This window comes from Chenopodium album, chromosome 9 (assembly GCF_948465745.1).
Source record: "Chenopodium album chromosome 9, dcCheAlbu1.1, whole genome shotgun sequence".
NCBI classification, from domain to species: domain Eukaryota; kingdom Viridiplantae; phylum Streptophyta; class Magnoliopsida; order Caryophyllales; family Amaranthaceae; genus Chenopodium; species Chenopodium album.
The window spans coordinates 66,889,085-66,909,659 of NC_137842.1; the positions used below are offsets into that span (position 1 = coordinate 66,889,085).

General features: G+C 33.6%; 3 protein-coding genes across 5 annotated transcripts; all 3 read right to left on the reverse strand.

Annotated features, from left to right (window-relative positions):
* Nucleotides 1–730: 730 nt before the first annotated feature.
* On the reverse strand, nucleotides 731–3,345 carry LOC145560265 (uncharacterized). The gene is made up of 2 exons (XM_081621522.1): nucleotides 2,798–3,345; nucleotides 731–1,576 (listed from the first exon to the last, which is right to left on the reverse strand). Exons 1-2 carry the CDS (start codon nucleotides 2,951–2,953, stop codon nucleotides 971–973), a joined length of 762 nt encoding a protein of 253 aa, XP_081477648.1. The 5' UTR covers nucleotides 2,954–3,345; the 3' UTR covers nucleotides 731–970.
* An 853-nt stretch (nucleotides 3,346–4,198) lies between these two features.
* Nucleotides 4,199–10,196, reverse strand: LOC145558882 (protein DETOXIFICATION 46, chloroplastic-like). Of its 2 annotated transcripts, XM_081620242.1 has the most exons (15): nucleotides 9,646–10,196; nucleotides 9,443–9,537; nucleotides 8,553–8,661; nucleotides 8,323–8,378; nucleotides 7,620–7,675; nucleotides 7,324–7,462; nucleotides 7,064–7,201; nucleotides 6,908–6,976; nucleotides 6,695–6,805; nucleotides 6,232–6,360; nucleotides 6,049–6,126; nucleotides 5,518–5,589; nucleotides 5,342–5,404; nucleotides 5,137–5,238; nucleotides 4,199–4,841 (listed from the first exon to the last, which is right to left on the reverse strand). In XM_081620242.1, exons 1-14 carry the CDS (start codon nucleotides 10,097–10,099, stop codon nucleotides 5,137–5,139), a joined length of 1,671 nt encoding a protein of 556 aa, XP_081476368.1. In that variant the 5' UTR covers nucleotides 10,100–10,196; the 3' UTR covers nucleotides 4,199–4,841. The 2 variants fall into 2 exon arrangements, with proteins under 2 accessions (XP_081476368.1, XP_081476367.1); XM_081620241.1 differs by lacking the exon at nucleotides 4,199–4,841 and having other exon boundaries at nucleotides 4,848–5,238.
* A 1,112-nt stretch (nucleotides 10,197–11,308) lies between these two features.
* Nucleotides 11,309–16,909, reverse strand: LOC145560266 (protein DETOXIFICATION 46, chloroplastic-like). Of its 2 annotated transcripts, XM_081621524.1 has the most exons (15): nucleotides 16,013–16,909; nucleotides 15,794–15,888; nucleotides 14,898–15,006; nucleotides 14,674–14,729; nucleotides 13,989–14,044; nucleotides 13,636–13,774; nucleotides 13,426–13,563; nucleotides 13,268–13,336; nucleotides 13,054–13,164; nucleotides 12,627–12,755; nucleotides 12,443–12,520; nucleotides 11,950–12,021; nucleotides 11,776–11,838; nucleotides 11,575–11,676; nucleotides 11,309–11,484 (listed from the first exon to the last, which is right to left on the reverse strand). In XM_081621524.1, the coding sequence occupies exons 1-14, from the start codon at nucleotides 16,446–16,448 to the stop codon at nucleotides 11,575–11,577; spliced, it is 1,653 nt and encodes a 550-aa protein (XP_081477650.1). In that variant the 5' UTR covers nucleotides 16,449–16,909; the 3' UTR covers nucleotides 11,309–11,484. The 2 variants fall into 2 exon arrangements, with proteins under 2 accessions (XP_081477650.1, XP_081477649.1); XM_081621523.1 differs by having other exon boundaries at nucleotides 11,309–11,676.
* Between the last annotated feature and the right edge of the window lie 3,666 nt (nucleotides 16,910–20,575).

The window sequence follows — 20,575 nt, forward strand, 5'->3', positions numbered from 1 at the left end:
TTCACATAGTGTGACTTAACTTCAACTCAATTTTATCAATAAAAGAACTTTAGACAGATTGGGGTATCATTCTAGTATAATTTCATAATCGATGTATAACTATTGCACTACCAATTTATTTAAAACTATGCTATAATTACTTTTAAGACTTATTGTGAGGCTTGTGGGCCTATTGGGCTTTTAAAAATTTAATTAATCTTTACCCCATTATTATAAAATAAAGTTCATGGGCCATCATCCAGGCCTTAAATAAAAATTTGTTTCATTAATTTGGGTTTTCTGAATAGACCAAACAAAATGATCTCCATGAAATTGGGAATACTATGAAAAGCCTTAAATGCAATTGTTGTGTTAAAGACTTAAAGAATATCATCAGTTATAGTTCACTAAAATAACACAAGGGAGTAGAGTTTTCCATTGTGTGTTACCTTTAGCACTCCTAGAAATTTTCACAAGGGCTTCGCGATTGAAGATCAGAGTACCATGGTGTTGGTAAGTTGGTAACTTGGTAAGGCATCAGAGCTCGGAGATGTCATACCAGTCTGACCATTAGCTAACTTAAGCAACGGAGGGAGTTTCCTTGAGTTACCCTCGAGGGCAGTTAATATGTTATTACTTGCAGCTACTAAGTATGCTACTCGTAGGCTCTTGATAGGCATACCTGTTCAAACCATCTCATTTCCATACTTCGGATAGTATTGAAAGACATTGAATTGAATCAAAAGAAGGATGAAAAGCTAAAGAAATTTTTCCTTAATCATGTATAACTTTAGAAATGTACAAGTCTATTAGTCTATCAATAAACTACCTATCTCAGCTCTCGTAGAACTATCATCTTTCATAAGGCTGATACTAAACCATACTAGAAGTATTACCCCCACCAAGAAATGCTAGAGGATGAAACCATTCAAAATCCAATCAAACTGGCTGCATCCGACTTTAATTCCTAGAAAACCCGAGCTCATATGAGTCACATCGACATGTTAAGATCAATCTTAGGCTTCTTATTCATCGTAGGCAAATGAACAACTGAATTGCACTTAGGACATTTAGGATCATTCTTCGATATCAACACATATAGCAAGCAAGCAGGGCAAGCTGCAGCAACCAATAACCCTTCATTTTGATTATCAGAAGGTAAAGAATTCGACAACCTTGATGACTCCCGTTCCTCCTCACCAATAGACAATGACAAGGAATTCGAGGGTGATGGAGATGACTTTGATGATGATCTGACAGTCGTAGGCATCATCATCCAACGCTTCTTAGATGAAGACGACGAGGAAGTTGATGATGAGGATGTAGGTGAGGCTCTCTCAGCTCTATCAAGAGCTGATTTCACCTTGTCTAAAGTACACACACTTGAATAATTTGAGGGTTGATTATTAGGGATTAACTTAAGGTCTAAACTTGGTTGTTCAAGCAGTCCAAGTGTTGGCTTTGTATTGGATGATGATGATGATGATTGTTGAAACACGTTTAAATCTTGTGGTTTGGTGGAAATCTCTTTTGCCATTTTCTTATGTTCAGATGCTGAGTTTGCAGGATTGCTTCTCTGTATGTAGACTTTTCCTGACTGCAGACCAATACAGATACAACGCGTTAGTAAACCCGAACATTAATTACACCAATCAATACGTGACACTAATATGACCCGTCTTATGATATAGTACTATGTTCAATTTGCCCTTGGGGCTATGAATATCAAACTCCATTTTTTAATTTTTTGTTTTTTTCTACTATCAGAAAACAGAACATAGTACTCATAATTAGTCTCGAAATACCCTCAAACAAACACAATTAAAAACAGGTTTAGCTAGGTTTTTTCTTTCTTTGAAAAACTACAATATTAATTACTCTTCTCAGTCTTTAAGATTGAATTTTGACCACTTATATTTCAAAAAATTATCAATAAATATTATACAAAGTACTATAGTTACGTTTGAGGTATTAATTAATTCTTCATATTTCTTCTATAATTGCATTGTTTGAACTTTCACGTTTGTCAATCAAAACTTTTGACTATATTAATATCTCTAGTTATCCTTTTTTTAAAAAAAAAAATTGATATTTTGAAAGTAGATATTAAGACGTATCTAACCAAGTTACACGTGATTGGTAAATACTCCGTAGTTTAAAAGTCCAATAACGGAGGAAATAACTTGAATTACATGTATTAAAGATAAATCAACTCCAACATTATCAACCCTATTTAACAGGAGAATTAACTTAACATATGCCAACAAAAATTAATTGTCCTGACCTTCAAATTTAAGGTAAGGTAATAGGATTATAAAATAATTATTTAAAAATTAATCAAGATTTGAACTTTGTAACATCTTAACATTTACAGATATAATCAGAGGAAATATATAAAAAGAGAAATTATAATAGAAAAAAAAATGAACGTGAGCAATCACTATGCTTAAAAGTCACACATTGATCATCGTAGCATTTATTTTTTATTTTTTTTTTGACGGGATCGTAGCATTTATTATATCACTTAAATGATGCAATAAATTTCTGAATTCATAAATAAATACATTTCTTCAACATTAAAAACGAAATAAATTTAAAAAACAAAAATATAAAGTGCAAAATTTTTAATGAACTAGTCGCATAACTATAAGTCTATAACCCATACATATGATCACCGATTATCTATTGACAAGAAGGTCACGAGTTCAAACATTGATTACACCTTTTAAACCCGAGCTCGGGTTTTAAAAACCCGGGCACAATCAAAACATACGAAACGAAAAGAAAAATAAAATAAAATAAAATAAAAGTATGGTACCTTAAGATCAAGACGTTTTTCCCAACCATTAGGAACATGCAAATCAAGGTCTAATTCTTTAGAATCAACACCAAAACACCCACCAAGAAAATCACGAGTAATTAACCCAGATTTCGTATTATTATCTTTAATCAACATACTAACATCAGCAGCCATAATTTTATTCAAAATATGAAACAGAGGAGAGAGAAAATGATGAAAAAAGGAGAGAGAAAATAGGAAGAAAAAAAGTGGAGATATGAAAAGAATGAAGAAAGAAAAATGAATAAATAAAAAAAAAAAGGGAAGTTCGAATTAATTACGGGGTGGGAAGAAAATGATGAAAATTAAATGAGGGTTTGGAATTGGGTGTGAGAAAAAAATTAAATAACCATTAATTAGTTTTGGTTTTATTGGTGTTGGAATTTAATGTTATAGCCAAGAATGAAAGGAGCGTAGTAGTAATAAAGAAGGGATATTGAAGAGTTGTGGGGTAAACTAATTAATTAATAATTTCCAAGGAGAGAGAAAATATTTATTTATAAATGTAAAAGGAGGCGTGTGAGTAATTGGGGGGTGTATTTAATGTTGTTTGATGAATGATAATTAATTAATGTACAAATGGATGTCTTTTATTGTGATTGTTTTGGTATTCTTTTTATGGTCTATATTGGATAATTAATTAGGTAACCTACTATGACAAATCTTAAGTACTTATGATGAATGACTAGTACGTCCTTGGCATCTTTGGTCTATATAAATGTACATGTACATACGGAGTTATTGTGAATTTATAATCAATGAATATTTCGTGGATGGATGGATGGACGGACCTACTTGTTATTATTGTTATTATTAGGGTTGTGTTATTGGGCATCAGGGTCGGAGAATTCTAATTTGGAAATTTTGGGTCGTGGTTTGGGTTTGAGGTTGCGCGTTGGGGATTAGGTTGACCTGATTGTCAGACCCATGTTTTTATCGTGCCGGATCGTGTCGTGTTTTTTTTAAATATTATTTTATGTCAAAGTGTTAGAGTTTTGAGTTTTGACATGCCCATCTGTAGTAATCGTGCCTTTTGTATCTTGATTCAGCTTGTCAGGGCAGGCCGGTGCTATCTTTAAAAATTCTAACCCGACCACTTTTAAATCATGTCATGCTCATTTGAATAAATAAGGGAGGTGGGGTGGGGCGGAGTGGGCACTTAAGTAGTCATACTATGTAAAAGTACACCCAAACAATATAACCCAATTTGCTGACTTAAATGGTAAAATCATCAAAATTGTACCTAAAATTAGATGACTCAAATTGCAATTGATTTGAACCAAAATAAATTAAATACATAGTATAATCGAAACTTATCTACTTTCCATAGTAAATTGATTTCCATTGAATCTGAAAATGACCCGATCCAAACAAAAATGACTGCTCCGTTACTCTCCAAAATCGAACACTGTATTTCCTTTGTCACTTCTATAGATTTTTAAAAGCTCACGGGCCTTTCCAACACAAAAGGGCCAAAAAAAGTACATATACTATCAAGCATAACTTCACACCTCTCGTCCATTACGCCGTTTCGCACGCTTTCTATGGGACCATATATGATGATATACCACAATTGTAACACCAAATACCAAGTAATCCAATTTCAGATTTGACCCAACATAATAAATTATTAATGCAAAACAAAACAATACACTAAGTCCCAATCTTCCCAAATATTAACCACTGATATTTCGAAACAAAAAACTTACAAACTTTGGAAGCATGTCTCTTTTCTTCTTGCAAAGGTTGAACACGAGTTTCTTAAGACTGAATTCAGCTTCTTTAGTTGCCCCCTTTTTTTTTTTTTTTTTTTCCTACAATCACCCCTAAACTTGTGTCGGTTCGCTTCACTAGTTTGTACTGAATTACTCCGTTTTTGTATCAGTTTGATGTTTATAATGGGTTTTTGATTGTGAGTTTTTGTATGCATGAATCAATGCAAAGTTGTGTTTACAAGTCGACAATTGGAGATTGTACATAACACGACAACTCGACAAGTCATGGGGTAAAAGGGGTGGATATTCTGCAAATGATCCCAAAAAAATGAATTATGATACTTGTAGTTGATTACAGTTTAGCTTAAGCTATATGTATACTCCTCTCTCTGAGACTCTAATGTTAGAGTATCATTAGAGTCTCAGAGAATACAGTTGCAATTCTTGCAGACAGTATAGAATAAAAAAAAAAAATGTACGTAATAGTTTTTATGATTGTACAAACCCTGAAGCACCAAATTCATCTTACTTGAATTTGCTGAAGGTAGTTTAAGTGTTTAACCAATGAAAAGAATTTTCTGAAGGTGTTTGTTGAATCTTTACCTAAGCAACTTTAAGCTCGGCCAATCTCAAACAAGCAAGATCCTCTGAGAATAGTACGCCACTAGGAGAAAGAAGGCGTCTAAGAGAAATCAAGAAGCGTGCCTGTGTATTGTATCAGAGAAAATTGATCAGAAGATGCCTAATGATTTGCTCTGAACAGACATCAGTTACTTCATAACAAACTTGAGAAAAGAAAGGTACGTACCCATTGAAATCCAACAAGGGCACTCCAACAGCCTAATAAGCCTAATCCTTGACTTCTCACGAGCTGTCAGATTTGAACAAAGGCAGGGATATGCATCAATTTCACCCAAGGAGGAGAGGATAAAATTTTTTATGATTGTAAGATATTTTAAATACTAAGGAAGATCAGCAGAATACCAGTAATACAATTCCGCCTAAAGCGAAACATCCACTCATTGATACACTAATGAATTTGAGATCCCTGCCAGCCTTCACATGAAAAAAAGCGAAACATCTCAAATTTTTAATCTGTTACTTGATCATCATATCAATAGCTACAGAAATTAAACACAAGACACAATTAAGCAGCATGTGTCAAACGGGTCAGCAGAGTTGGGTTTGGGTCGATCATCATAGATTTCTGGATTTGAAGTGCTTATTTGCACCATAATTTAATGGGCTTTTGAAATAATATTCACATTTGGTCCTTTTTCTCAGTCAGGTTGAGGTCTGTAAAGCTCAATTTGTGGGAAAGAATTTTAGGCTAACTTTACAGGGACTTTCATATATCAAGATTACAAATATACAAGTTGGATTTAGTCAGATTTAACCCGGTTGGGTCAACAATTGACAGGATAATTTTATATACAGCTCCACAAGTGGAAAACTATATTCATCGCAATGAAAAAGATAATATTCAATGAAACAAGGAAGCAAGTTAGATTTTACCAGCAATGTACCCTCACAGGGGAGTATACAGGGTGTCACACTCAAAGCCAGGAAGAAACAAATCCAAACATTGCGCATCTGCATACAGAGACAATGCCGTTATTCCAAAGGATGTGGACATAGTTCAAAACCTTAAGACACCAAGATAAAGAATGGGCGAAGATTGTAACAAGTTCAACCAACCTCTCCTATCACTACTGTATCAGATGTGAAGAGATTTGGAACAACAAAAGGGACCGCAGTTGCGGCAGTTCCTAGAAGAAGTCCAAGAAACGCTCCTATTATCAGAAGAGACTTCAATAGAGATCTCGCCTGTTTGTAAAAACAAACTACATGAAACTTAGGATATCTTTAAAACCTTAAATGGAAATAAGGAATGACTTCAAGATTTTGGCTGTACCTACTGCATATAATGTATTGATGTTAAAGTTATACCAACAAATAAGGCACATTCGGTATATTTTCCAATATCTCACACTTTCTATTTCAGTCAAAAAATTAAAAAAGGTTAACATTCCTTCTATTCTCATCACATGGGTGAACATTCTCATCCCTCTCTTCAACACATGAGTTAATAAGTGTATCATTACGGCTATTGAAAAACAACAGGAGGATTTGTAATGACAATGTCATGGATAACAATTACCTTTACTAAACTTCGGTTGGCTCCATACAATAGCTCGGGCATAAATGATTGTGCAGTTTGAGAAAGGGGCTCACCCCATACTGAACATATGCCAAATATATTAAGCAACACCTACACAGCAGTCAGTCAGTTGAGAGCATATAACCTGTTTGCTAGGAGTCTGCAATTAAAATAGAATTGGAGATCCCTGAACATTAGGCAGTTTTAGCTCACCTGATGAGCAGCCACTACATGCGAACCCATAGACGTAGCAAAATATATAAGTAGACCGTAGAAGCCCACCTGACACGAAATGGGATAGCTTACATAAATTAATTAGGAGTAAAAAAAATGCTAGGATCAGATGTGAAGTTACTATAATGGTCAAACCTTAGAAACCATGGTTACAAAGACGGGGGCAGCAATCCCAGCTATCACTTGCAGTTCAGCAGTTGATGGAACTGAAAAGGAATACCCATTGTAACCTTTTCTATTCAAACCATCAATCATCACATAAGCTGCAGCAATCTGAAAGATCATTCCCACGATTTAAAAAATGGTGAATACAAACATGTAGACAATGGAATGATGAAACGACTGAATTGGTTAAACATTGATACATAAACAAAGATTTTATTCAGTCAACACACTTGTGATGCTGCAGTAGCCCATGCTGCACCAGCTATCCCATAATTTAAGAAGGTACAGAGTACTATATCACCAAGGCCATTGAGAGCACTGGCAATGAGCAGGGCCTTCAATGGTCCCAGCGAATCTTTCATGCCTAGACTGGAAATTAGAGGCAGGACATCAACACATTAGCATATAATTAGGCTTTTTGTTGATAAACAAGAAATATAACATGCTTAATAATCGCGTGTTTTTGTAGGCCAGGTGCTAAAAGCAACCGATTATATAAAGGTAAATAATATGCAGTGTGTTTTACCTGGCACTCTGAGCAACATAGCCAACAAGAATGGCAGGCCATGCTAAGGCACGAATCTATCAACCCATGCAAAAAAAAAAAAAAAAAAAAAAAAAAAAAAAAAAAAAAACGATTAAGCTGAAGGAAACTTACGTGCCAGAAAAAAATTTTATTAAAAAAATATAAGATGTGAGTGTACAGTTACTTGAAAGACAAAAAAAATTGGAAAACATTTAATAGGGTAGGGCATGAGTTCACTTGCATCCTTGTTGAACATTTATGAGTCAGAAAAACAAGCTACTACAATGGTAGTGAAGTTTATTCAAATATTGATTTTGCAAAGCATGATTGTCAGCAACTTACCGAAAGAACATAAATAATCGTTTAGTGCGAAGAAAAGACATTGTTACTCATTATAAAGGGTCTCCAGTTTTTCCCATTCACAGTCTAAAGAATACTTAATAGATGTAAGTTGAGAAAGAAGAGTTTATATTCAAATTAGGAATGCACAAATTTTCTACAAACTACTTAAGATATGTGTCATATATATACCATATCTTATTTGGGAGTATTTGAGCACTAAAAGCATAGTGAAATTTATCAGCATTTCTGAGTGTTCTGACAATGCTCCTATTCAGATGAACATTGCACATTATCAAATGCACAACATCCTCTAATTCCTAAGCAGAGTAAACAGATAGAACACATATCAAAAGTAACAAACCTGTATATACGAATTCGCAGCAGATACAAGATTCACATTCTTAACTCCCACAAAAGCTGAACGAAAACACGGAGATATGAAAAATGAGATGGTGGCAGTCTGGTGATGGTGAAACAACACAATCTACTCAACAGCAGAAATCAAAATCAAGACAGAAAAATAAGGTGTTTTCATTAGAAGTTGGCACGTGGACGTGGTAGCAACAAAGTTCCTGTACCAGTTTCAATTACCAGTTAAAGCCCATTCACCGAAGCCTTTTGTCAGCAAAAACAACAGCAATCCACTTGCCAGACTGATGAATAGTAACATGGATATCTGATGCTGCACTTGATCCTCATCCTGTTTCAATTACATGCAAGTGGATCGTGACTTTGTGTGCAATATTAAACAGCAATTACAAATCACACTATATGCATATTAGTAGATGGCACAGGCTAATTTGATAGTCAGTGTTGTTCACAGATAGTTCCAATTCCCACCAACATTGGTACTCCGTATCAAGTATGGCATGTGTATGTAGTCTATGTTTGATGTAGTTAACATTAACAATCATTATGCCTAATGAAAAAATATCCAAAAATATCAAATAGATACATTTCATTCTCGAGTAACTAAAACTAATTGGACATTAATAATAATAAGAATACCAATACTGCAACAGTTCTGATCTTTCAAAGCCTTACAAAACTTACAACCCATTCGATCACTGGTAATAAATGGACGTAATAAGAACAAATTTGTACATAATTTTGTCAGAATAATCAATGTTCATTCTCGTGGTAATGCTAAATTATCTCTCTCTCTTTACATATTTCATTATCGTCCACTACCATTTGGGGGGCGGTATTAGATGGTACTCAACATTTCCCTATATGAAAACACAATGTTGGGAATGAGATTACATTACTATGGACATTAAGATGTTACTAAGCTTGTCATATTACACATAAATTCATTCTCATTAAGATAAACAATATCTCAATCCTTGATAACTCAACATCACAAATCAAAGTTACTAAACCTGCCCTTTCAACAATTGATACATAATTAATCAATGAAAAACTATTACAATTTGGTAAGCACATAAAAGTAAGAATTATAAGATGGTAAAGCAAATGACCTTTTGAGCTAGTGAAGTAGCAACCATATTGGAAGTTGCAACTGAAATAAACATAAACACAAATCCAACATAATCACATAGTACAGTTGCTGGACCTGCCCATTTATTAACATATAAAATCAATCACCATTATATTAAATCAACCTTATAATCATAATCATTATTTATAAAAAATAAAAAAAAAAAATCAAAATCAAAATTACCTAAAGCGGCTAGCTCAAGAGAGCTGCCTTGACCAATAACAGCAGTATCAATGAGACTCATCAAAGGCCCACAAATCCAAAGCCCAGTAGCAGGCCCAGAAAACTTAATAATCTCAATCATTTGATCCCATGTACTTTGATTAGCAAATTCTTCAGCTTCATTAGTGGGTTCTGAAAATTGAAGGTTTTGAATTTCTGGGTTAGTCTCAAAACTAGTAATTTCGGGCTCTGGTTCATGGGTTTGAAGATTATCACCCAGAAATTCTTGGCTAGGGCTAATGCAGCCATTTTTCTGCAAATTTCTGGGAATTGGATGGAATTCAGGAAAGCATAAATTGAAGGGTTTGAGGAAGGATTTAGGGCGCTGCAAATTGGATGAGAAAGATAAATGTTTAATTGTGGGAATATTGATTTGAATGTTAAGAGAAGGGGAAAGTATGGCTTTGAGTTGCATTTTGGCTGGTGTATTATTGTCAAAAGAATTGGAGAAAGATTTGAAAAGTGTAATGGTGATAACGGAATAAACTGATATATTGCAAGTGAAGTAATAGAAGTCGAATTTTGTGGAGCTAAGCAAGTGAGGATGTAAGTTGCATGGACCATTTGGAATTTGCTATGTTTGGACTTTGGAGTATTGAAGTTAGTTGGTTCAATACTCCAAAATGATTAAAAAAATCAAATCAATCATGATTAAGGGTTCTTTCTTTTCTTTTTTTTTTTTTTTTTTTTTGGTGGAATAGATGATTAAGGCGTTTCTCTATGGGTAGAGCCGTAGAGGCGATCATGAGTCGAGTTCGGGTTGTGCTTGCCAAAAAAAGAAAAAAAAAACACATGACGTTGGACAGGGTCGAGTAGAAAATGCTTGCCCAAAACCTGTAAATTTTAATCAGGCCATTTTGGAAAAAAAAAAAAAACTAGAATTTTAAAATGTTTGTCCACAGCCCACCTAAAAACCGGGTTGAGTCTATCTTAATCACCTCTATTTTTGGGTCACGATCTACTTTGAGAGTAAAATAGTGTATGTTTATCTTTTCGGTATATTTGATTTTTCCGGTTTTATTATGTAGGTTGAGAAGTAATTTATCATCGGCATGATTTTATCAATTATATAGTTTCTCAATCAAAGCTTTTAATAGAGAATTCGAAACTGGCCCCTCAATCGAGAAAGTGAAACATACAAGTAGTTTCAATAGAGAAATCAAAATTCTCGAACATCTTCAATGGAGTAGGACGAGAAATCCTGCCCTTTTGGCCTTTTTAGGTTAACCACTCATCTTCACTATTGCATCCACTCCAACCCCTCTTGGTGTTAGTCTCTCTCCATCATTACATGTTTATTAAGGGCTTGTTCATTATCGTTTTTTTGTTTCGGGTCCTAAAACAAAACTGTGGTAACCATAGTTTTTGTGTAATTTTACTCAAGGTTTTGCAACTATTTACCTGCTTTATCTTCTTGCAAAGGTTGACCACTTGAGTTTTTAAGGATTGAATTGAGCTTCTTTTGTTGCCATTTTTGCTAAAATCACCCCTAAACTTGTGTTGGTTTGTTTCATTAGTTTGTACCAAATTACTCCGTTTTTGTATCTGTATAATGTTTCAAGGTTGTGTTTACAAGTCGACTAGAGATCCAACATAACACAATGAATGATGGGGTAGAGGGAGATTTTCTGCAAAGCTTATCAAATACATAGAATATGATATTTAATTACATTTCACCTTAAGCTACATATGTACTTCTATCTCTGAAACTCTAATGTTAGAAATATCAGAGAATACAGTTGCAATTCTTGCAAAGAACTACTATGGAATAATTTTTATGATTGTACATACCCTGATTCCCTGCAACATCAAATTTATCCTTACTCGAATTTGCTGAAGGTAGTTTAACCAATGAAAAGAATTTTTTGAAGGTGTTTGTTGAATCTTTACCTAAGCTACCTTAAGCTCAGCCAATCTGAATTTGTCAAGATCCTCGGAAAATAATACACCACTAGGAGAAAGAAGGCGTCTTAGAGAAATCAAGAAGCGTGCCTGTGTATTGTATCAAAGAAAATTGATCAAAAGATGTCAAATGAACTGCTCTGGACAAATATGAGTTACTCCATTACAAACTTGAGAAGAGAAAGGTACCCATTGAAATCCTACAAGGGCACTCCAACAGCCTACTAAACCTACTCCTTGACTTCTCACGAGCTGTCAAATTATAAACAAAGGCAGGAATATGCATCAATTTCACTCGAGAAGAGGATAACAAATTTTGTGATTGTATGATATTTGCAATGCCAAGGAAGATCAGCAAGATACCAGTAATACAAGTGCGCCCAAAGAGAAACATCCGCTCATTGATATACTAATGAATTTGAGATCCCTGCCAGCCTGCACATGAAGAAAAAGTATCTCAAATTCCTAATGTGTTACTTGATCATCAGATCTATAGTTACAAAAATCAAATACAAAGCAGCATGTATCAATTGGGTCAGCAGAGTTGGCTTTGGGTCTATCATTATAGATTTCCAGAGCTGAAGTGCATATATGCACCAATATTTATTAGGCTTTTGAAATGACATTCATATTTGGTCTTCTTTTTTTTTTTTTTTCAGTCAGGTTTAGGTCTGTGAAGCTCAACTTTAGGGATTTTGTCGGGTTTTACCCAGTTGAATCAATAATTTGACAGGTTGCCAGTCAACAAATTGAGTGTGATACTTCTAGATATAGCTCTACAAGTGGAATACTATATTCATAGCAATGAATTAGATAAATATACAATAAAACAAGGAAGCAAGTTGGATTTTATTACCAGCAATGTACCCTCACAGGGGAGTATACAAGGAGTCACACTCAAAGCAAGGAAGAAGCAAATCCAAACATTGCGCATCTGCATACATAAACAACTTTCGTTATTGCAATGGAAGTAGGCATAGCTCAAAACCTCAAGATACCTAGATACAGAATGGGCAAAGATTGTAACAAATTCAACCAACCTCTCCTATCACTACTGTATCAGATGTGAAGAAATTAGGAACAACAAAGGGGACAGAAGTTGCAGCAGTTCCTAGAAGAAGTCCAATGGATGCTCCTATTATCAAAAGAGACTTCAATAGAGATCTCGCCTGTTTGTAAAAACAAACTACATGAAATTAAGATATCATTAAAACCTTAAATGGAAATAAGAAATATGTCTTCATGATTTTGACAGTACCTACTGCATATAATGTATTGATGTTAAATGTATACCAACAAAGAAGGCACTCTGTATATTTTTTACAAGGTTAACATTCCTTCTGTTCTCCTCATCACATGGGGGGACATTGTCATCCCTCTTCAACACATGAGTTGATAAGTGTTTCATTAAAGTTATTGACAAACAACAGGAGGATTCCTAATTACAATGTCATGGATAACAATCACCTTTACTAAACTTCGGTTGGCTCCATACAGTAGCTCGGGCATAAATGATTGTGCAGTTTGAGAAAGGGGCTCACCCCATACAGAACACATGCCAAATATATTAAGCAACACCTACACAGCAGTCAGTCGATCGAATACATTTAACCTGATTGATAGGAGTCTGCAATCAAAATTAAAATTGAAAATCACTGGACATTAGGCAGGTTTAACTTACCTGATGAGCAGCCACTACATGCGTACCCATAGACGTAGCAAAATAAATAAGTAGACCATAGAAGGCCACCTGTTACAAAATAGGATAGCTTCCACATAATTGATTTGGAATTAAAAAAAAATGATGTGATCAAATGTGAAATAACTATAACGGTAAACCTTTGAAAACATGGTTACAAAGATGGGGGCAGCTATCCCAAATATCTCTTGCAATTCAGCAAGTGATGGAGCTGAAAAGGAATACCCATTGTATCCTTTTTTATTCAAAGCATCAATCATCACATAAGCTGCAACAATCTGAAAAAAAAAATGGTGAATACAAATATGTAGACAATGGAATGATGAAACGATTATATCCAGTTAACACACTTGTGATACTGCAGTTGCCCACGCTGCACCAGATATTCCATAATTTAAGAATAAACAGAGTACTATATCACCAATTCCACTGAGAGCAGTGGCAATGAGCAATGCCTTCAATGGTCCCAGGGAATCTTTCATGCCTAGACTGGAAATTAGAGGCAGGACATCAATACATTAGCAATTTTTAAGGTAAGAAAAATAATCATTAGGAAGCCCTCCTCACAAAATTTGAGGCTTTTTGTAGATAAACAAGAAAATACTGATGTACTTAATACAACAAATTTCAATTGCATATTTTTGAAGGCCAGGTGCTAAAAGCAACTGATTATAAATGGTAAATAATATGCAGTGCATTTTACCTGGCACTCTGAGCGACATAGCCAACAAGAATGGCAGGCCATGCTAAAGCACGAATCTATCAACCCATGCAAAAACAAAATTAGCTACAAGAGTACAACAAATAAGCTGAAAGAAACTTATGCACCAGAAAACTATGGGGGAAGGAAAAAAAAAAAAGTGAGTGTATGATTACTTCAAAGAACAATATATTGAAAACATTTAATAGAGCAAGAGTTCACTTGCATCCTTATTGAGCATTTATGAATCAGAAGAACAAGCTACTACAATGGTAGCGAACTTTATTCAAATTTTAATTTTGCAAAGCACAATTTTCAGCAACTTATCGAAAGAACAAATAATCATTGGTGCAAAAAGAAGATATTATAACTCATCATAAAGGGTCTCCAGTTTTTCCCATTCCCAGTCTATTAAATACTTTATAAATGTAAGATGAGAAAGAGGGGCTTAAATTCAACTTAGGAATGCACAAATTTTCTACAAACTGCTTAAGATATGTCATATACTTTGTACAATAACTTATTTGGGAGTATTATAGCACTAAAAGCATAGTGAAATACATTAGTACTTTTGACTGTTCTGGCAAAACTCCTATTAAGACGAACATTGCACATCATCACATGCATAAAATTCTCTCATTCCTTAGCAGAGCAAAACAGAAAGAGCACATGTCAAAAGCAGACAAACCTGTAAATATGAATTTGCAGCAGATACAAGATTCATATTCTTCGCTCCCACAAAAGCTGAAAGAAAACACCGTAACATGACAAATGAAATGGTGGCAGTCAGGGGACAATTAAGTAGCACAATCTTCCCAGCAGCGAAAATCAAAATCAAGACAGAAAAATAAGGTACTTTCATGAGAAGTTGATACATGGTAGCAACGAAGTGCCTGTACCAGTTTCAATTACCAGTTAAAGCCCATTTACCGAAGCCTTTTGTCAGTAAAAACAACAACACTCCACTTGCCAAACTTATGAATAGTAACATGGATATCTGATGCTGCACTTGATCCTCATTCTGTTTCAGTTACATGCAAGTGAATCATGATCTTGCGTGTTTACACTATAAACAGATTACATAGTCTAAACAGATAGTCATTGTTGTTCACAGATAGTTCGAATTCTCGCCAACATTGATATAAGGTATGGCATGTGTATGTTAATGTTTGAGTAGTTGACATTTAACAATTATCAACATGACAAATGAAAAATTATCCAAAAATATCAAATAGATAAATTTCATTCTCTAGTAATTAAAACTTAAGTGGACATTGATGTTAATAAGAATACCAACACTGCAACAGTTTTTATCTTTCAAAATCTTACAAAACTAAAAGCCCGTTTGGCCATTTGATCACTAGTAATAGATGGACGTGATAAGAATGAATTTGTACATAAATACGTCAGTAAAATCAATTTTTATTCCCGCGGTAATGCTAGAACACCCCAAATTATCTCTTATTCTTCACATATTTCATTACCAAAACAAAACAGAAAAACATTTCCTTACAGAAAAACAAAAGGCTGGGGATGAGATTGCATTACATTGGACATTAAGATGTTACCTAGCTTGATATATTACACTTAAAAATATTCGCATTACTACTATTTATGATCGGCTACCAAACAGGACATTTAGATAAACAATATCTCATAATTCTCATTCCTTGATAACACAACATAATCACATATCACAGTTGCAAAATTTGCCTATTCAACACTTGATTAATTATTAATCAATGACAAACTATAACAATTTGGTAAGAACAAAAACAGAAAGAATTATAAGATGGTAAAGCAATTACCTTTTGAGCTAGTGAAGTAGCAACCATATTAGAAGTTGCAACTGAAAGAAACATAAACACATATCCAACATAGTCACATAGTACAGTTGCTGGACCTGCCCATTTAACATATATAATCAATCACCATTATATATATAATAATCAATTAATCACCATTATAATCATAATCATAATCATAATTAAATAAAACCCCAAATAAAAAAAAAAAACCAAAATTACCTAAAGCAGCAAGTTCAAGAGAGCTGCCTTGGCCAATAACAGCAGTATCAATGAGACTCATCAAAGGCCCACAAATCCAAAGCCCAGTAGCAGGCCCAGAAAACTTAACAATCTCAATTATTTGATCCCATGTACTTTGATTAGCAAATTCTTCAGCTACATTTGTGGGTTTTGAAGGTTGAAGATTATGAATTTCTGGGTTAATGTCGGATTCTGGTTCATGGGTTTGAAGATTTTCACCCAGAAATTCTTGGCTAGGACTAATGCAACCATATTTCTGCAAATTTCTGGGAATTTGATGGGATTTAGGAAAGCATAAATTGAAGGGCTTAAGGGAGGTTTTAGGGTGCCGAAAATTGGAGAAAGAAAATTGTTTGATCATGGGAATTTTGATTTGAATGTTAGGAGAAGGGGAAATTATGGCTTTGAATTGCATTTTGGCTGGTTATTTGCTGATACTATAGAATTGGAGGAAATTTTGAAAAATAAATAAATAAATGGTGAATTGGTGATTAGTTGATTACTGAAATAATGCAAATGAGTACGGAAAAAAATGTACGACAGAAGAAGGTTGTGGAGCTAAGCAAATAAGGATGTAGAAGTTGCATGTACGGAGTACCATTTGTAATTTGGAATTTAGTGCTCAAGTTAGTTGGTTCAATACTTACTTCAAAAAAAAAAAAAAAAGGAAAATTCTCAATGATACTCTCCAATTTTATAAAATTCTCAATGGTAAACAAAGTTTTATAAAATTATCTTTGGTACTCACTAATTAGCATTCCTAATTCAATGGTAACATCAATGATATAAATATGCAATTATAAGTTAACCTTAGTTAACTAAAGGCATAATGACCTATACAACCCTATTAATTAAATTAAAAAAACCCCAACCACCCCAACCCCCTGCCAGCGGCGGCCGGCTACCCTATCCTTCCCGGATTCCCTCTATCAGCAAGATTTCCGAGTCTGATGAGAGGGTATGTTCTTGCATATTCTAAAAAATGCTCCATATGATTCATTCTTTTGGTGATTTGCTACTCGATTATCTGTTATTATTAGTCACCCACACTTAATCGAACTCCGCCGCCGCCCAAGAACCACCAGCTTCATTCTCCTGATCATTCGCTCATGGTAATGCCAAAAATTGTTAATTTTTCCTAATTCTTCACCTGGGTACTTGAATAATAGTATTAGGGGGATAAATCCTTCAAATGCTATGCTTCTGTTTAACTGTTTCAATCCACATCAATTCAAGGTTTGAGTTTAATGGGTGATAGGATCATCGCCAATGTTGGGGTCATGGTAGAGGGGCTGGCTGGGTTGGGGGAGGGGAAAGAAGTGTGTGTGTTTTTTTTTTTTTTTAAAAAAAAGGGTATTTTAGTCATTTCTCTTTTCCCTCCCTTTTAATATATGAACCATGGTTAATATTTCCTTAAAATACTTAACTAATGCTACCACTGCGTTATTTTTACAAATTATAGATTACCAATGATAATTTGATATTTTAGTGTTTACTATTGAGAAAAATAAAAAATTGGAGAGTACCATTGAGAATTTCCCAAAAGAAAAAAGTTTTTTTCTATGTTATGTACTTCAAGTTCTTTCGTTTCTAATCTGTATCCATGCTTTTCAAAGTTATAAGTTGTGTCCTCTATCTCACGATATTTTATTGACAATACCCTTTGAGAGTTATTTTCGTTAACGAAAGTTAAGTTATATATCAACAATGGTGTCGAGGCGTTATTAATTTGACATATGTCACATTCTAATTGGTTTAACACTTTAAAAAAATTAAAAATCAGAAAATAAAATAATAATAATAATAATAAAAAAAAAAAAGGTTATTGTTAATAAAAATTAGTGAGGTTGAGGGCACAGCTTAGACATTTCAAAAAGCAGCTTAGAAACCGAAGAATTTTGGGGGCATAACTTAGAAAAAACCCAAAAAAAAAAGTTGGTTCAAAACTCCAAATGATTAAATGCCTTTTAATCGAGAAAAACTTTTGTATACATTCGGTTTACACTAATATTAGTATGTATCAAGCGATATAAGGATAACTTTTAGCTAAATTTAGGGTAACTTTTAGCTAAATTTAGGGTAACTTTTTTTTTTTTTTTTTTTTTGGTAACTTTAAACATAATGTTACCTTCGATTTTTTTTAGTTGTAACTATGGAATATTTTATATCTCTCAAATAATACCCTAAAGTTGCAACTAAAAAAAAAAAATCAGAGCTAGGCCTGTTCACATTTACTGAACTGAACTGATTGGAGCTGAACTGAACTGAAATGAATATTTTATGAGAGAAGAAAATTAGGAGCTGGACTGAACTGAACTGAACTGAAATTAAGTAAATGTGAACATGCTCGTAGTACAATTTTTATATAAATAGACAACAAGAAAAGTTTTATAAAGGTAATTTAATTACATTCAATCACTAATAATTAATTTTTAGTCATTTAAAATTTGATACTTTACTAATAAAGAATAAATAATTTTTATTTGTATTGGGTTACTTTTATGCATATTGGAGTGACTTTTATTTATTTCAAGGGTAATTTTTAATTATTTTAAGATATCTTTATAATAGATGTACAATAATTATTATACCCGATTTTAAAAAAAGTTTGTGTTTAATTAAAGTATATTGGAGGATCCAAGGGCATTTCGAGGATTAGGAGGGTTCCTAATAAAGCACCTTGACTTGTCAGGTGCATTAGTGGCCTTGCTGTAGCATGTAGGCCTTAGCTAGCTTTATTTTCCTTTGTTTTATTTTCGTATTTCTTGTTTTTTTGTTTAGTAGTTGTAGCATTTTTGTTCGTTTTTTAGGCTTGTCCCTCGTGTGCACCAAATATATATAATTATAGTTCATCTTAATTTTATTTCAGTTTAGTTCAGCTCAATCAGTTCATTTTAATTCAATCCAGTTCCTAATTTCCTTCTTTTATAAACATTTCAGCTCTATTCAGTTCAATTCAGCTCCAATTAGTTTAGTTTTGTTGTTTTCAGTAAATCAAACATAGGCCCTATGTTATTTCTTTTGGCCACTAGTAGAGGCGAGCATGATAATAGAGTAAGGGTCAAGCTTAAAGGATTTTTAATAGACAGGGCCTCTTATGGACAGGGCCCTTATAGGATATGGTCAATATAGGGCCAAAATGTTTTTCCAATTTAATTGATAAAGAAAATAGATAATGTAAAAATAATTACATAGATAAATATGTATTCATATATACTTTGGTTTTGTCCAATATTTATTTTGATTGATATTTTGTAGGTCTGTCCTTTAGCGACATGCGACCGCATTGGCCCGACCACGATATTAACCCTATGAAATGTGACCCTCCTTGACCCGACCTGCACCGACCTTGACCTGCCCCGCCCATTCGCCCAATAATCAAGTCTACTGCAAAATATATTGTTTTCTTACTATTTCACTATGCAAACACCAAATATATCCCTATTGACATTTTCATTATAAACACAAGTTTTGTTCATTTAACCAAATATATCCCTATTGACATTTTCATTATAAACACAAGTTTTGTTCATTTAATACGAAGTATGATTTTTATAGTCACTTTTCACCTTTTCCTTAAAAAAAAAATAGTCACTTTTCACCTTTTGATGACCCTTTTTTTTTTTTTTTTTTTTTTGATAATTAATCTCGTCTATCCTCATGTTGCATATATACAAGCCAGATACAACCATACATCTAAAGTAGATGAGTTGTATACTTGCATTTTTGACTTAAGACTATGCTTGATGGGTTCACCAAAATTACTATAAATTGTTTGGAATTTGCCAAGTTAGGGACTTAGGAACTAGGGCCATGATCGTAAGATACAAAAGGCTAAATTTGGTTTGACCAAAAAAAAAAAAAAAAAAAAACATGATTTTCAAGGGAATACATAATTTAATATGGAGTAATTGATAGTTCAATCTACTTTTTGGAAAAAAATATACTGTACTCGTATTACTCTGTAGTTTTTATATATAACTAGTCAACAATTAATTATCGAATGAGTGCTATAATTTGTCTAATTTCACATCTAACGACCCTTTAATAGCTAACTACGAGCTGAATTTTTCCATAATATTCCCTAAGAGTTCACAAAATATTCCCAAAGATTTCATTAGAAACTCATAGCCATTTTTTTTTAAGAAAAACATCGATCGAGATATTTTTTTTTTTTTTTTTTTTTTTTTTTGGTGCGAAAGAGGAGCAAGCCCCAAAGAAAAATAACTAAAACACAAAAAATAAGAAAACATAACAAAAAGGAAAGAAAAAAAAAACAATAAAAAGACTCCACGACGCTACTTCAATCCCTATTAGAAGGGTTAAGTCTCACCCGAGCCACTTTACTCAAATCCTCCAATAAAACAGCACGAAAATCCCTTGAGATCGCTGACAAAATCACCATATCAAGATAAATTAATTAATAGCCAAAACATCTGAAAAATATTGTTTAGACTTTAGATCAAATTTTATAATTTGGAGTAATTTTCTTTTGTACTCGTAAGTTGGTTTGAGACTTTGGGCCTTAAAAAAAATAAACAT